Below are 18,307 nucleotides of genomic sequence, written 5' to 3'. Positions count from 1 at the left end.
TCAAGGTAAAGCCCTGTCCTTGTAAAGCCCTATCCTTCCATTTAAAAGTCAAATTAGGATGGAGTAATTGTAGAGCATGGTTTGATAAAAAGCCAAATAGGATAGGGATCAATAAATGTGGAGCTCCTTTAACAGAGCAAGTAAGGAGATAGTAAGGAATGGTAATCTAAGAGAGGAGGCCATTGGCATGTTCTGCGACCTTATGATTGTTACCTCCAGTAACTATGCCTTTTACATTAGGAGTGTTTCAGATTCACTGTAGAAGGGGTTCTAGTGTGAGAGCAAATATTAACAAGGAAAGGGGACATCCCTACCTCATACCATTGTGGAGTCTCTTTTAAAATGAATTTGTAGCTTTGTCCTACATGGACAAAGAACACGTTTCTCTTACATTTTTCTCTGGATTGTGTAGCAGGCACCTCCATATAAAACCTAACATCTTTATATTATTTTTAGAACACTTTGAGAGTCCAGAGCACCCTATCTTAAAAACTTATACCAGAGATCACATGTCTATGCTCTGGTCCGCCTTCTCTTGGCCCCAGCACCTTCCTTTTGGTATTGATAGCTGCTTTTGATATTTAGAGAGGTGCTTTAAATGGTAAGGGGTGTACTCAAATGACATGCAAGCTCTGGACAGATTTTCATCAATGTAATCTTTACTTTCATTTTCAAATATTCTATACAGACAAATAGGAAACAATAAAAAAAAAAAAAAAAACGTACATACATAAGTATGACTGAACACCAAACAGTGCATAACATTGGCTAGAAACTGAGCAGCAAGACAAATTATTTATGAAAGCCATGGTGCTCGAAATCACATCTAACAACATAATACAACAGCACCGATAAAAAAAAAAAGTCAGGGAAATAAGGTTGGACAAAGAAAGAAACAAAAACAAAGCAACAATGTCAGCACTCCAGTAAAATCATGCAGTCGCTTATGAATTATAACCAGTATATCAGACCGGATCATAAATCACACAATGACAATATAAGCTCAAATAAGAAAGGCCAGGAAGCCTATGCTAACCCTTTTAAAGTGCATATACAAATATAAAAAAAATTATCAATGTGTCAAAAGTAGCATCACCCAACCCAAAAGAAAAGGGAGAGGGTCAAGGGCAGTACATAAACCATCAGGCGCAGACATGGTGGGATGCGAGGCCGTTGAAGCACCAGAGGTATAATGAATCCAAGTGGCCCAAAATCGCATTAAAACCTATTATGACAGCCCTTGCATGTTGCCTTCCACTTCTCCGCCGCCATGATATTATTTATCAAACAAATCCATTTCACCCCTCTGGATAGATTTTGCATAATATAGCATAGGATCCATGGTTTTAACAAAAATATTTTTTCATGTTGCAAATGATGGGTATACATCTCCTTCCAAGGTAATCTCTTTTGTAACTATTAAACTGCAGGTGGACCAACAAATGATTTTACATCCATCAGTAATGCTTGAGAAAATAAGCAGAGCTCCAGGTCAGTCCGGGAAGAAAGGACAACTTGACCAACCTGTTTTGGGACTGTTTTCTTGTAATGTCTGGCTCATCACAAGGGTAAGATAGCAATCAAGCGTTCCCATCAGTATTTGTCTTTCTTACTATTGCTATGTGACCAAAGTCATGAATTAAAATATTATTACTCGCAACAACTTTGCCAATTGCACTAAGGGTACCTGAAGGTATTTGGCATACAAGGGCTTTTTAGGGTTCTAGAAGCATGTCTTTAGTTAGCTGTCACCTAAACCTATATGCTTGTCTCAACCAAGTTTATTTATTTTAACTTTTTAAACTGTTGTAATATGTCTTTTGTACCCCATTTTTTTTTTTTTTTTACAAATTATAAAAGATACAACGAAATAAGGCACAATAATTATATCTTCAAACATGGCATCAATAACAATAAAAGCATCATTGTATTCTATCTGTAATGTGGGTTGCAACTTCCTCATGAATGGTCATGAATGGTCAGAGTTTCTAGGCAAAAACAGTAGTGTGATATGTCCCTTTTATAAATTACATTTAGAATATGATCATTTAAAATGTCCAAGACATTCTGGTTTTCTAATGGAGGTTTTAATGGTCTAATGGTTTTCTAAGGTCTTGGCAGTAGTTGCGTTTGGACTGTGTCTCAATAAATTATGTTTTCTACAGAGCTCCGTGAATTAGAGACAATGATGGGGGGTATGCTTTGCCACTGATCATTACTCCATGCCCAACATACTACCTCAGAAGGTACAATAAGGACAGAAAAATTTTATTCCAAAAACGTGCAATATAAATAGTAGACTTGTGCACAACGAAAAATTTTGTTTAGTTTCGGTTTGTTGTCATTCGTAAAATACATAATTTCGTTCTGTTATATTCGTTATGTTACGTTAATACGTTTTCGGATAATTCGTTATTATTCATAGAGTTTCGAATTCATTCGTTCGTATTCGTTGAAATTCGCTATTTATGTATGTATAGACATTCGTGATAATGATTCATAGTTTGGAAAATCGTTTATTTATTGAATCTTTTAACACACACAATGACAACGTCTCTTCTCCTTGGCTCAAAAACAATACAACACCCTTCTAACTCAGTTCTCAGGAATGCACTTTGCCAGTAATCCATCCTCCGACACAAAATTAATTAGCTGATTGGATTATAAGATTTATTTTGAGCTGACCTTTTGTTTCATTAGATCTTTAAAGAATTACCGAATCATGTCGAATTAATTCAAATTCATTCGTTAGATTTCTTTCGTATTAGTTGTTATTTGTTATTTTTTTATTCAGACATTTGGATGCATCCGAATGTCCGAAAGATGCGAAATTCGGCCGAATTTTGATTCGTTACGAAACGAATTGCACAAGCCTAATAAATAGACACAAAATAATTTGAAATCAATATACCGTACAAGTATAACGCACCAAACTAACAACAAAAACAAAGGTCTGGTCCCCCTCAGAGGCTTAGCTGCGGTGTGATGGGGACACGTGAATTTAAAAGAATAACTGAACATTATTAGTCCTCTTATGCCAGATAAAATATTTCACACATGCTTAAACACAAATAAAACTCAAGCTTGAAAAAGATGTATTTATTTTAATCATTTATTATTAATTTACTTTTCCAGTGTGATGTTATTTTAGATACAAATAGCCCTTACTGGAGCAAACCTGTGAAATCTCAGCCATAACCTTTTTCTTTCTACAAAACTTTTATCACATTTAGCTCAGTTCACTTTTCCCCTTTTGCCCTTGTTGTTCCCAGGAAAGTAAATCATAGTTATTATTTTACATTTTGCATGCCAAATTCTGCATTACATGCATTATGTAATATTAAAATTATTAACCGCCACATTGCGGGATAAGTGACCTACCCTTGGTGTCAAATCCTCTTAACCTTTGTAACAACTTTACAGGCAAGTCTCACTGGGAACATATGTATAATTTTTCTTAATTATCTTCAAGGCGGCAGCGTTTCTGTAATCTTTTCGGTTCAGCGGTCTTTTGTCAGCACGTACGTGTTGGAAGGAAAATGAGGTGTTAGGAGTACAGCAAGTGACACGTTATAGAACCTGCATCATTACCCTGCGAGACGCATCTAGGATAGAGCAGGGTGGAAATACCAGAGGTCTTCTCTGCAGCGCAATGAACCGTACAATTCTGCCGCAGTTGTAAAAAGGATCACTGCCAGGAAACAGGGATCGGCCACTAAGTTGTGGATAGTATTTAGCTTCTAATAGGTTTGATTATTCAGCTATGATGACCTCTTTATTAGGACAGAATGTTTCATTTTCTGGTGCTTTTCACAGATTTAATGTCTTTCTACTAGGCTGGCATGATCCTGAGTAAAGCAATGCCACAGATCTGCCTGGCTGTGGGGGAGCCTATTATTCTCAGAAATGCAGAGGGTACCATTATGGAAGGGTATGGACTTGCACTTCAAAAAAGGTGAGAATGCTTAGCTGGTGACCAGCAATGTCAGACAATATATTTTTTCAAAGTTTTCAAAGACACATGGTTTAATGCCCTTACATCGCTCTATATCACCCTTGAGATGAGTGTCCCATTCTTGCAACTTTCGTCTGGATTGGAATTCTGTCAATTATGCTTGCTAGCTACTCTTAGGATCAGAGAAGGGGAGAACCTGCCCATATTGCTATCTACTCTGAGAAAAATTATAAACACTTTTGTGTTTGCCCCTATTTATCATGAGCTGAACTCCAAGATCTACAACTTTTTCTATGTACACAAAAGGCCTATTTCTCTCAAATATTGTTCACAAATCTGTCTAAATCTAGTGTTAGTGAGCATTTCTCCTTTGCCGAGATAATCCATCCACCGCACAGGTGTGGCATATCAAGCATGATTATTGCACAAGTGTGCCTTAGCCCTTGTACACATGGTCGGACATTCCGACAACAAAATCCGTCAGATTTTGTCCGACGGATTTTGTCCGAAATGGGTGTTGCATACACACGGTCGGACAAAGTTGTTGGAAAATCAGATCGTTCGGAACGTGATGAAATTTTTTCGTTACAATGGGACTATGTTCAGGCTAGTAGCCAATAGCTTTGGTCTAGAAATTTGTCCTGAGCATGTGTGGCACTTTGGCCAATTGGAATTCTCTACAAACGATCGGACAAAGTCCGATCTGATCATGTTGTTGGAAAATTTTATATCCCAGCTTTTCCGTCGGAATGTCCGACCGTGTGTACAAGGGCTTAGGCTGGCCACAATAAGACCCCTTTCACACTGGAGGCCTTTTTCAGGTGCTACAGCGCTAAAAATTGCGCCTGTATAGCGCCTGAAAAAAGTGGCTGCATTCACTCGAGCTTTCACACTGGAGCGGTGCGCTGGCAGGGCGTCAGAAAAAGTCCTGCCAGCAGCTTCTTTGGAGCGTTGAACTCACCGATCCTCCCCATTGAAATCAATGGGGCAGTGCTGCTATACCGCCGGCTGCGTTTTGTGGGTGGAATTAACCCCTTTTCAGCCGCTAATATCGTACGACGGTAAAGCGGCGCTAAAAATAGTGCCGCTTTACCGCTGACGTCCTAGGCGGCACAGTGTGAAAGGGCTCTAAAAGGTCACTCTAAAATGTGCAGTTTTGAGGGAGCATGCAATTGGCATGCTGACTGCAGGAATGCCTACCAGAGCTGTTGTCCTTGAATTGAATGTTTATGTTTTTGCTCAGTGTATCTCTGCTCTTTCCATTGACATATATGCCTATATTAGGGAAGTTTATGGAGGAATCTGTAGTTTGTTGAAGATTTTTTTTATTCTTGCAGATTTTTTATTTATCAAAAGAAGTCTTTGAGACAATTTGCAAATTCAAAGGCAGGGTCAAGATATGATAAATCACATAAAATGAATTCATGGAAGTTTAACAGGCACATCTATAACAGTAATCCAGGGGAAAGAAATCTCCATATCAAGATTTGCAATTTAGTACCATACCTTTACTTTGAGGGGATGCAGACTTTAGTTGCATTAAAGAGGTTGCAGAGGGCCGACCTCCAATAGGTTCTTGCAGAAATGTGGGAGTTATGCAAGAGAAAAAGGGATGGGTCCCTCCAGAGTATATAATCTGTGTGCTTTTAAGAAATGGTCCTGACGCTTATACAAAAGGGCAGCCATGTTATTATTGGTTTCCTGATATTTGGAATAGATTGAAAATTTAAGGAAGTAGTGCAGTATTTCCTGAACTGTTTCTAAGTAAAGGATTGTTGTAAGTTTGCTTCCTGGCATCACTGGAAGGGGGCTCTATATTTCTGTTGTGGAGAGGAAAGAAAGAGATATAAGATGGACAAAGTGTGTTGGTTGAGATTGGAGTCAAGACATAGCTGCACAAATGAAGTTATTGTGCGCAAGAAAGATCTCGGGGGAGAAGATCATAATTGTTTCAATACTTCCCAGAGAGTTAGTCCAAAAGCACTGTCGGGAGCAGACAAACCACCCACGGATGGCCATTGACCAGAGAGTATAAAAAATGGCACCCTGAAAATCTGCCCTGGGAACTCAGAGAATGAAATGGGCCACCTCTTAAACCCAGAGGAAAGTTAGGTTTGCCAATGACCAGGGTGAGTTGATGGGAGATAATTCAGAGTTCTTACAGACAATGGCACATATCCTCAGGGTTGGACCTATCATGGCATAAACTTTCAGGATTGAAGGGGACATCACAGGGACCTAGATAGAGTTGGCCTATTCCAGTGACACCCATTGTTTGTGGTTTGTGTGATTGCACCAGTTAAGTAGTCGTATTGGATGAGAGACTATCAGATATTTGATAATATCTGGGAGGGTGATACCTCCATGTAGTTTTGGTAAACAGAGGAGAGAAAAGTTGAAGTTGATAGCCCAGACAAGTTTAGTGTAAATTCTGTTGACCCGCTTCATGAAGCTTATGGGGATGTAGACCAAAAGGGCTTCGAGGAGACATAGGAATTTATGAAGTATCGCCATCCTAATAATACTGCAGCAGCCAAGCCAGTAGAATATCCCTAATTGCCACCACAGAAGCAGGGTCTGAACTTAGGTCCATGTTCCGTACAGTGTATTTGTTTTCCTAAAATGATAATGCTAAATATGTTCTTTGCAGAGCCTTGCTGTGCTGTCATGTGACCTACCTTTGCTTTCCTTTCCGAATCAGTGAGAAATGTGGCGGGGGCTGAGATTCCTCTCTGATTAATGCAAGCTGGCAGAGGGAGGTCACATGACTGCACAGGAAGACTCTGCAAAGAGGTATTTATCATTATAATTGTAGGAAAACACACTCACTGTACTGAATAGGAACCTTAAACAAAAAGGATCAAAGTAATTAATACATGTTTATTTACTTTACAAGCACTGGAGCAGCTTCAGAAAATGAAATGACACAGACATGAGAGAGGGGAGGAGAGAGGCGGGGAGAAGATTGGCTCACACACAGACTACGGAAGGGAGAGAGGGAGGGGAGATACAGAGACACTGAGGAGAGAGTGGGATGATGGAGGCATGTATACTGACCATGGTTTAATGGGGTCAGCAGCCATGATAAACGTGATCAGTTTAAACAGGGGATGATAGGAACAGGCAGGATCAACTAGGTATTGTACAACATAGAATGGGACAAGTGACACTATAGAAACACTATGCTGTGTATTATGTCTTAAAGGGACAGAAGATTTTTTTCTTTTTTCTTTAGGGTTACAACCACTTTAAACATTAATTTCCCTCCAGGGTTTTTTTCTACCTCTTCCTTGTATTCCCTGTCCATTTAAACAAGCTACTATCAGGCTTCAGCAGGATTTCAACAAGCTTCAAGTAGTGCTGAAGCCTGCTTAGCAGCCTTTTTAAATTGACAGCCAGCACTCACACTAGGATCTGTGTTCAACCTTCTCAAACTGGAGCTGTATGGTATTGTAAACGCTTACTGAAAGCTCTGCGAATGCATTGTAGAAGCTTGCTGTTAACACTGTTCCTATACACGCTGAATCCCATGTGAAATGGGCATAAGGGCCACCAAAAAAATTTACAACGTATTACAGGATTTTTAAATGCTTCAAGTGTATTTAAATCTAAGAAAAAATAATGTATTGAAGCTTACCAGTTCTTCGTTTTCTTTTTTGTTCTTGTTTTTTTCCTCTATTTTCACCTGGTGATCCTGTCAGTAAAACACTTACCATCCTAGGGTGACAACACTCACTGTAATGAATCTATAGGGGAATCCCCCAAGACTGCTTGCTCCTAGTTATTATTGCAGAACAGCTCCCCTCTCCTTATCCCCATAACTTAGTGGGGAGGGGTTCTGCAGTTTACAGAAGAAACTGGGCAGGGCAAACAAAAATGCTTGGGATTTCAGTGCTGCAAAGACAAAATGTGCAAGAAGTTAGGAGATTGCTGGATTTCTGTCAGGATCAACCTTTTTTTTTTTTACGTATCCAACATACAGCACAAAACACTTATTATGGTATATTTTACAAACCAAAGGGGAGAAGATAAGAATAGTACATAGATGGGGTTTATATGTATAAACTTTAAGCCCTTGTACACACGGTCGGACATTCTGACGGAAAATGTCTGATCGGACCGTGTTGTTGGATAATCCGACCGTGTGTGGGCTCCATCGGACTGTTTCCATCAGAATATCCTACCGACAAAGTTTTAGAGCTGGGCTATAAAATTTTCCAACAACATGATCGTCGTAGTTTGTAAAGAATTCCGATCGGACAAAGTGCCACACATGCTCAGATCAAATTCCTAGACCAAAGCTATTGGCTCCTAGCCTGAATGTAGTCCCGTCGTAACCGAATAACGTCATCACGTTCCGAACGATCGGATTTTCCGACAACTTTGTCCGACCATGTGTATGCAACACCAGTTTCGGACAAAATCCGTCAGACAAAATCCGACGGACTTTGTTGTCAGAATGTCCGACCGTGTGTACAAGGGCTTAGAGTTAAACCACTATCACTGAGTTTCCAGGTCTGCTGAACTCCTGTGTCCAATACAAGGTGGCAGCACTCTCCTTGCTTTTTCTGAAGCAGAAGCACTAAACATATTGCAGTAGGAAGAGTGAGACTTCAAGGCAGAGGGAGCTGTGCCATATCTGCAGCTGGGATACAGTGCATTCAGAAAGTATTCACATTTTGCTACGTTACAGACTTAAATTCCTTATTTTTCTCAAAATTCTGCAAACAATACCACATTATGACAACGTGAAAGAAGTTTGGTTAAAATCTTTTCAAATTTATTAAAAATTAAAAACTAAAAAAATCACACGTACATAAGTATTCACAGCCTTTGCTCAATACTTTGTTGAAGGACCTTTGGCACCAGTTAGAGCCTCAAGTCTTTTTGAGTACAATGCTACAAGCTTGGCACACCTATTTTTGGGCAGTTTCTCCCATTCTTCTTGGCAGCATCTCTCAAGTTCCATCAGATTGATGGGGAGCGTCGGTGCACAACCATTTTCAGATCTCTCTAGAGATGTTCAGTTGGGTTCAAATCTGGGCTCTGACTGGGCCACTCAACGACATTCACAGAGTTGTCCCATAGCCACTCCTCTGTTATCTTGGCTGTGTGATTAGAGTCTTTGTCCTGTTGGAAGAATAACCTTCTCCCCAAGCTGAGGTCCAAAGCCTCTGGAGCAGGTTTTCATCAAGAATGTCTCCGTACATTGCTGCATTCATCTGTCCCTCAATTCTGACTAGTCTCCAAGTTTCTGCCACTGAAAAACATCCCCACAGCATGATGCTGCCATCACCAAGCTTCACTGTAGGGATGGTATTGGCCAGGTGATGAGCAGTGCCTTTTTTCCTCCAGACATGACTCTTACAATTCAGGCCAAAGAGTTCAATCTTCGTTTCATCAGACCAGAGATTTTTTTTTCTCATTGTCTGAGAATCCTTCAGGTGCCTTTTAGCAAACTCTAGGTGGGCTGTCATGTGCCTTTTACTGAGGAGTGGCTTCCATCTAGCCACTCTACCATACAGGCCTGATTGGTGGAGAGCTGCAGTTATGGTTGTTCTTCTGGAAGGTTCTCCTCTCTACACAGAGAAACTCTGGAGCTCCGTCAGAGTGACCACTGGGTTCTTGATCACCTCAATGATTAAGGCCCTTCTCCCCTGATCGCTCAGTTTGGCAGGGAGGTCTGCTCTCGGAAGAGTCCTGGTGGTTCCAAACTTCTCCAATTTATGGAAGATGGCGGCCACTGTGCTCATTGGGACCTTCAATCCTGCTGAAATGTTTCTGTACCCTTCCCCAGATCTGTGCCTCGATACAATCCTGTCTCAGAGGTCTACAGACAATTCTTTGGACTTCATGGTTTGGTTTGTGCTCTGACATGCACTGTTAACTGTGGGACCTTATATAGACAGGTGTGTGCGCCTTTCCATATCATGTCCAATCAACTGAATTTACCCCAGGTGGACTCCAATCAAGCTGTAGAAACACCTCAAGGATGTTCAGTGGAAACAGGATGCACCTGAGCTCAATTTTGAGTGTCATGGGAGTTTTTTATTTTTAATAAATTTGCAAAGATTTTAAACAAACCTCTCTCACATTGTTCTTATGGGGTATTGTTTATAGAATTTTGAGGAAAATAATGAATTTTATCAATTTTGGAATAAGGCTGTAACATAACAAAATGTGGAAAAAGTAAAGAGCTGTGAATACTTTCCAGATGCACTGTATCTTTCTACTCGAGTCCTTGAGAAACTAACAGAAATATGGCTTAGTATTCACCAAGAACATTGTTGGTGCCTGTGCATGCTTCCATACATCCACATTTTCTAACATGCATATTGCTATGGGCATTTTGTATGTGTATGTGTTTGAGGCATTAGGTGTGCTTTAATATGCATTTTTCATGGGCTTGACTTTAACCCACTTCAGAGCTACTTCAAGCTGCTTTTTGCATTCACAACGCTCATGATCACAAGCTCTAAGGCTGGGTATAGACATGAGATAAAACTCAGAAGATCCAAAGCTTGTACAACTCTTCTGTCCCCCAAGCATTGCTGCCACAGAATGCTTCCATTGCTATCCATTGATGCAATTGCCATGGCTGATTGCTATTGAGAATACAAGTTCCCTGACTTTCAAGTTGATGCTATTGCTTTAGCATATGGTCAATGACCTGGAACAAGTATAGGGACAAGAACTTTCAGCAATTTTTTGACATTCATTTGATTGTCTGCAGCCTAAAATCTGGGCCATTTTAATTGGCAAATTTGGCCACTTCCAGGAAGGGACTATCTTGATGGATTACCTCCCTGGCCAGTAGGAATGTGCATAAGGTTAGAAGGGGCTTCAACACTGCTGAGAAATGTCTGAGCTTTGCCCATCAAAAAAAGCTTGTGCAGTTTCTCTATTTAAGTCTAGTGACTGCATTGCTTCGTGTTCATTGCAGGCACCTCCATTGCTGGCCTTATCTCAGGGAACTAAACTAATTGACTGGAAAAATCCATTACTTTGTCATGATTGATAGGTCTAGAGGGTGTCTCTACAGCTTGTGATCAGCCCTTACAGATATGCTAGTTTCCCAGTTCGACCATTATTGACCATATTGGATGATGATCATTTCCTGTGTACGGGTAGCCTAACTACACTGATAAAGCTGATGCAATGAATTAGACTTAACCTGCATGGAAAATGATAAATTCTAGAGGAATAACAGGCACAGCAGGGACTTTTCTGTAAGCCATCTTACTTCTGACAAGCTTGGCACATGTCAGTCTTCCCTTGAAGGCAGCATAACTCAAATACTGATATTTGTATTTCAGGGGCCGGAATGAAAGTGGACAGCTATGGGGCTTTAGTAACAAGGGCGCAATCTTCCCCAAGGTATGTCAGTAATTTCCATCAAGCTTACCTGAAGAACAGATCATTATGGCTGAATGTACGTTGTATCACTGCTCTTGTGTTTTTGCCATTTGCACAGGAAGGCGTTCTCAGTTCTTATTACAAATTGATACCTTTTGTTGTTTATAAGCAGTAAAACAAATGCCAAGGTGTATATCAGCTGAGCTTGGAAGTGCTGAGATGTGAAAAAGAATTGTAGTAAAAAAACATTATCCCAAAGTCTATAGTGACAGAGTCATATTCTCCATAAATAAAAATATAAATAATTAGAAATTTTGTCCCAATGAATGAATCTGGGACAACTGGTATTATACAGTAATTGCGGCAGACATTTTGTCCTTTTGTCACATACTTGGTTGAGGCTGAGTTGACGAGAGGGCTGCCCTTACACCTATCGTCCTGTTTTCCCTGGGGATGATGACAGGGTATAACAGAACGTAGAGTTGCACGGGTATCTGTAGGAGATCTGATAGCAGATGCAGAGCAGAGCAAGCAAGCTGGCAGCAGGCAAATGCAGGACCTTGGATGCGTAGTCAGACAGGCAAAAAATTGCAAAGACCGGGCAACAGGAGTACAGTTTCAGGAACTAGGAGCTGTGTCAGAGCCAAGCCAAGGTCAGTATCAAACCAACAATGGAGGTACCAGAACAATAGTCAGGAAGCAAGGTGGTGTCACAAGCCAAGGTCAGCAACAGAAGTTCAGGAACATGCAGGGTCAACAAGCTGGGTCAGGAAACGGATGTACACAGGATCAGGACAAAAGCAGTAGGAGCTGTAGACCACTCAGTCATGATTCTAAAGCCTCTAGGTCTTGAAAGAGGTGTCCCCCCTGGGGGAAAAAAAAAGAAGAAAAGTCAGCAGCTACAGTATTTTTAATATATCAGCACTTACCTGTCCAGGAAACCTGCGATGTCGGCACCCCAGCTGATTTTCGGATTGGCTGTCGGGCTCTGCTGTCGCCATCTCCACTAAGGGAAGCGCTCTGCACTTTTTATAGCTGGCCTGGTGGCGGAGGCTGCAGGAGAGAGGCCAAACTTCCAAGGGACGGCACTATGGAAGTGGAAGTGGGAAAAGGTACCTGTTAAAAACAGGTACCCGTTCCCCCCTTCTCCCTGAAAGGTTCAAAATGGGGCACTGTAGGTGGGGAGAAAGCAGATAAGTGGAAGTTCCACTTTTGGATGGAACTCTGCTTTAAATAGGCCACTGGGTGCCAAAGTCCATCAAACATACACACTTGCACTCATGAACACGCGCAGTACGCTAATACTCTGATGGTGACTCAAATGAATTTGTGTGGGCTCTGATGGGGACACAAATGTGCTGGGGAGTGCTGATAGTGATACAAATGTGTGGGGGGTTCTAATGGTGACAAAATTTTGTGTGGCTTCTGATGGGGACACGAATGTGTAGGTAGGGATTTGAAGGTGACACAAATGTGTGGAGGCTGTAATGGAGATATAAGCGTGCAGGGCCTCTGATGGGGAACAAATGTACGGGGAGAGTCTGACAGGAATACAGATGGAAGTTTAGTCCCGGTGTATGAAGTTCTAGCATTTAGGTGCAGGTGGAGGATACAGGTGCACCATCCAGCCCTGCTGCTGACAGCCTGTGAAATTCTGTTCTATTCTGCTGCTGCAGATTCATTTATAAATAACTGATGTTATTCAGCCCATGAATATGTTTAAATATAAAATTTGGCCCTTGAAGTGAAAAGTTTGGAGACCCCTGGCTCAGGGCAACAAGGTTAGAGGAGTAATACCAAACTTCAAAATTTAGTGGCTCTAAAATTTTTTTCCATATTGTGTTTACTGTTCTGTGTGCTTCTGGACATTTGCAGACCTTGGTTTAATTTATCAAGATAACTGTAGTGTGTGCAAGGAATGGTCAAATGAGTCAGAATTGTTTATAGTCCAGAAAACATAAACTTATTTATCATTTTTACCCATCTGGTGATCTGTACAGTTTAAAACAGTTTTGCATATAAAGTAGGCAATTATTGTAGCAGTAATCACATCACAAGGGGCAGAGCTTGCACAAAAGGATGTCATCATTCTGGTTGGCCTAGGGTAGAATGGTGTCTAAATCCCCTGGCCTTTGCCCGCTCCACCTCAAAAAACCAAAACGTTTTTGTATGGAGGTGGTCTTAGAGATGCCCATTGATTTTGAAAGTAGACATGCAGACAAGATGCAACTGAATTTAGGCTGTGATCTAAACTGGTTTGCTTATGAACATGATAGTTGGTAGACGTTGTTAAATGACACTTATTTCAGGAAGGACCAAATTAAAGATGTTTTCAAAACTGGTTTCCACAAGTAACTGGTTAGGCAATGACCGGATTTGGTGTCTGTCATCCCGTGTATGTAGGTGGCTTAAGGACTCAATAACATCTTAGCACAGCTTTGTACACTAGAATTCCTCATTCTGCAAAGTCCTTTGGTCAGTGGTTTTCTGAGACTCCTGTTCCAAAACAATTATGCAGAAAACAAAATATCATCTACTGTAAAAAGCAAAGCCACACAAAATGTATATCTCTATATCTATGTTCTAGGAGAAAGAAGTCAGGGTTCTATAACTCACCAAACAGTGTTCTGTGATAGTATTTCTGTGCCTTGCACTATCTACTTGATTCTTCATAAGCATGCATGAAAAGCTTAGCCAGGCCAAGTACAACAGCAGTAGCTTGGGTTTAAGCCAATCTCTTAACCTGTCAAGGCCATACCATTGGTTGGAGGAGTTCCCTGGTGTTCCAGATAGCTGTAGTCACCAAGTTGAAGACTGAGCAGTGCCCCCCCCCCCCCCCCCCCCCAGAAAAGTGTGTTTTAAGTGTTGGGCTTTAGCATAGTTAACAGCAGTGTTTCTGCGCAAGTCCTCAGACATCCATCTACAGAGAGGACAACCTGTATGGATCAGCCCTTTAACATTCTTCAAGACAGACCAGCATGCAGCTAATTAGAACACCATAAAGCAAATCTTTAAAAAATTGACCACACTGACAGCTAAAGAGTAAATGCATGCATTTCTCATCTACATGGAACCACAACCTTATGTTCAGTTTACTTCCTTATATTTTCTATGCTTTTCAAAATTCAAGGTCACTGACATTCAAGTCAATATCCTAAGTGCTAAACCATTGACATTTAAATATGTACTTACACATAAATTAAGGCACTATTCGGTTATTTTGGTGGCCAGACATTAATAAAACTAAACATTTCACAAAACCATTATGCTAACATTCCTGTCTTTTATCAGTTTGACAGACTAAATAATTACAGAATGCTAGAAACAAGGACACATAAGAACACATAAATGTATCTTTTTGCACGACAAGACTTATTGATGAAAATGGAGATTAATGTTCTTGTTTCATCTCAAAAAATAATACTGTAAGGGCCAATAGATGAGGTGCTTCGGGAGCTGTGTGATGTGGCTCCATATATTGTGACTTAGGCCGCGTACACACGGGCGGATTGTCTGCCCAACTAAGTTCGTCAGACAATCCGACAGACAGTCCGTCCAACTTTTGAATGAACGGACTTGACCACACACGATGAACAGACAGTCCGCTGAAAGCTTGCACGATGACGTGTACAGCACGTACGACGGGACTAGAAATACGACGTCCAATACACTGCAATGCAACCTTCGGCGTGTAAATCCTTTCTGAGCATGCGCCATACTTAGTCCGTCCAACTTGCCTACTCACGAGCGGACTGTCCGCTGAAACCAAGTTTGGACTGACTGTATTACGGAAATTCCGAAAGACTTAGTCCGCCAGACTGTCCGCTGAAAAAGTCCGCTGAAGCCCACACACGAGCGGATTGTCCGCTGAAACACGTTTCAGCGGACTAAGTTGGACAGACAATCCGCCCGTGTGTACGCGGCCTTAAGGTGTTTTAAAATCCAAAGTTAACAAGTGCACTGTTCTCTATGAATTAGGGTAGAGCTGGGGGAATATGAAGTCTCATAGCCAATGTGCCTACAAAATTACAGCTACAAATTTACTTTCTGTACTTTTTTTTTTTTTTCTTGCTTTACAATTTTATGAAGCTGAAGGTGAGACAGAGTACACATCACTTGGTCCAACCCGTTAGCACATGGGATGGGTGGCTAAGTTTAGCTGCTTTCCACAGGCAGCCAAAGAAATTATTTTTAGAGACAGCAAGAAAAATCCAATCCACCAGCTTACTGAGTAAAACAGGGTGATTGGTGCATTTAATTTATGGGTTTCTTAAAGTAAAATACAGGCATTTATTAGCAGAGCTACACCTTTTATCAATACATGGGGTCAGTGCCAGAACAAAGCCATCTAGCACCCAGGGTAAAGAACTGCACCCCCTTCTCAACTGCTAATGCATGATGTTGATGGGCGCACCACACTGCCTCCTCTGGCGCCCCCATCAGGGCTTTTGCTTGAAATGAACAGACAGTGTAGGGTTTATTGGTAAGCTCCAGTCGGGATACAAATCACCAATAAAGCCCCATACACAGTATCAGTTTTTCTACTGAGTTTTTCCTTCAGGTTTACCAAAACCATATAGTGCAAGGGCCTGTCTGATTGCATACACATTGAAACTCCTAAGGTTTGACCTCATATTATATGGCCTTGGCAAATCTGAAGGAAAAACTCAGCAGAAAAACTGATAGTGTGTATGGGGCTTAAGTTTACATACTGCCTTTATTAAGGGTAATTGCACTTAACACCTTCAATCACACATTGACTCCTGGCAAGAAAAAAAAAATACAGAAATTTCCCCCAAATCTAATTACAGCATTTCTAAACCAAAGAAAAATGCTATATATTGCAGCTTAGCTTAACAGCTTTAGATGTAGTGGCTGCCTTTTCATTTCTTTTTTAAATTTTATTTTCTCCCAGTGAAAAACACTTCCTGTTCTGCAGTGGCGATGCTCACTTACTTTAAGGCTCATTCCCATGGGTGCTCAGCTCCTTGCAGTGCACCAATTACTTTTTTTTACTACTGCTAAGCTTTTATTACTGACAACACATGGAAAATTTACTGGCAGAGCACATTTTTTTACAGACAACCTGAAAATACCAGAACTCCTATAACTAAGACAATTGATATTTAAACACAATATGGAAACTCTGCATGGTTTACACTTAAAGCGAAGGGCCACCCTAAAAAAGAAAAAAGAAAATGCATAAAAATGTCCCTAATAATCTGAAAAAAAAGAAAAATTAACTTTTTTTTATTTTTTTACCTTACCAGAAATGGCTGTTGCTAGGCAGATCGTCCTAATCTGCCACTTCCTACACCGCGGTGATCTTCAGTCTTCTCCTTGCATTGTCTTCTGGGCAATGGGGCATGCTGTGTTCTGGGAACTGTGTGTGTCCCAGTACACAGCCAGCCATTCACAAAGCACTGCGTGACTCATGCATGCGCAGTAGGAAACGGGCAGTGAAGCTGCAAGGCTCCACTGCCTGTTTACCTTAGTTCGAATGGTGGCACTGGGACCCGAAAGATGGGTTGGCCTCGGGCGGCTGACATCGCGGAGTCACTGGACAGGTAAGTGCTTATTAAAAGTCAGCAGCTACAGTGTTTGTAGCTGCCGACTTTAAAAAAAAAAAAATTTCAACTGGCCCACCACTTTAAAAAGTCAACACAAATGACCAGCCCCTGATACTTACAGACAGTTGTAAAATGCACAGATTTTTACAAACTGCCTGTAAATTTACTGACAGTTGGCAACCCTCGCAGGCAGGTCATATAAAGAAAGGGTACACATTGGCTGTATGTACTCACCCGCACAGCCAATTTTAACAGGTACACAGGGACAGGTGGATGGATCCAGACGCAGAGCCAATGAATATACGTCTGTGCACCTGTCCCTGAATACCTGTCAGAATCAGCTGTGCAGGTTTGTCTATATAGCCAATGCATATCCATTCACTTTATATGGGCTGCCTACATGCAACTCCGTGATAACAAAACAAAAAAATCTATGTATTAAAAAAAATATTCTGCACAGGTCTGAGCATGTGAATGAACCATTACAGGACGTATGGAGGAGCAACATTTTCACCCTAGGATAGGAGGTGTTTTAGGACTAGAGAACATATCCCCCTCTCCTCATCTCCATAATATAGATGGAGCTGTTCTGTAGTCCACAGAGAGAACTGGGATCAGTGCTAACTGATAAGAGTACAGTCCAAGCAGGGAGCCCAGGAACTTATCAGCACACAAGATTTCTTATAGGACCAACAAGCAAAAAGTATTTTTTTTGTACTTATCGAACAGAATGCTTTCAATGGTATGCTTAACAGACAAATAGAGAGAAAATAAAGGACATTTATTGTTAGGTTTTGCATACCCTCTTAACAAATCAGGTAAATTATAAATTATACCCACCAGATCTATAAATAAAAAAATCAATCGATCAAACAATCCATGATACGATAAATCAATCCATCAATAGATCAAGCAGCGCTTATTAATTTATGCAAACTCAGATGCTTGCTAAGTGCAATAAATGTTCATATGGTCCAAAAAAAACATAAACTCAAAACATGGATATAATCATGTAGTTCATATCAAATGTTTGTTTTTATCCAGTAATGGTAACTATAAATCTGAGAAGACTCTGGCAAGGTTCTTAAGTGTCTTGACATATATTGCACTTCTGCCCGTTACTCCAAAACACCTCCACACGTGCACAAAAAACACCACACACAGGAGGATATGTGATGGATGAAAGTCCCCCTTTGGTATTCCTTTTACCAGAACCAGCTGGTTTCACAAGCCTTATCAGAATCTCCTGTTGGTTCTCGGCTTAATTCTCCTTCACCATCGTGTACAATTTGTTAATTAAATATCTCGAAAATAGATGTTCATAAAAAACACATATAGTGTAATTCCGTCAAACAACAAATCTTTTATTTAATTAAAACCATCAAACATTGCACTCACAAACATCCAATTTATAGAGCATTAGTTT

General features: G+C 40.7%; 1 protein-coding gene across 1 annotated transcript in view; it reads left to right on the top strand.

The window, feature by feature from the left end:
• DCDC1 (doublecortin domain containing 1) overlaps window positions 1-18,307 on the top strand; it is a 680,197-nt gene that overhangs the window by 473,909 nt on the left and 187,981 nt on the right. Inside the window, exons 15-17 of the mRNA XM_077460866.1 lie at window positions 1,431-1,568; window positions 3,837-3,955; window positions 11,272-11,332. Coding sequence (XP_077316992.1) covers window positions 1,431-1,568; window positions 3,837-3,955; window positions 11,272-11,332 — 318 coding nt within the window. The remainder of the gene's footprint in view (window positions 1-1,430; window positions 1,569-3,836; window positions 3,956-11,271; window positions 11,333-18,307) is intronic.

This window comes from Lithobates pipiens, unplaced genomic scaffold (genome assembly GCF_037356315.1).
Source record: "Lithobates pipiens isolate NorthernLeopardFrog02 unplaced genomic scaffold, aLitPip1_a1.2 Scaffold_10, whole genome shotgun sequence".
Lineage (NCBI taxonomy): Eukaryota > Metazoa > Chordata > Amphibia > Anura > Ranidae > Lithobates > Lithobates pipiens.
Note: the sequence above shows the minus strand (reverse complement) of the source record. Positions and strands in the feature narration are given on the sequence as shown.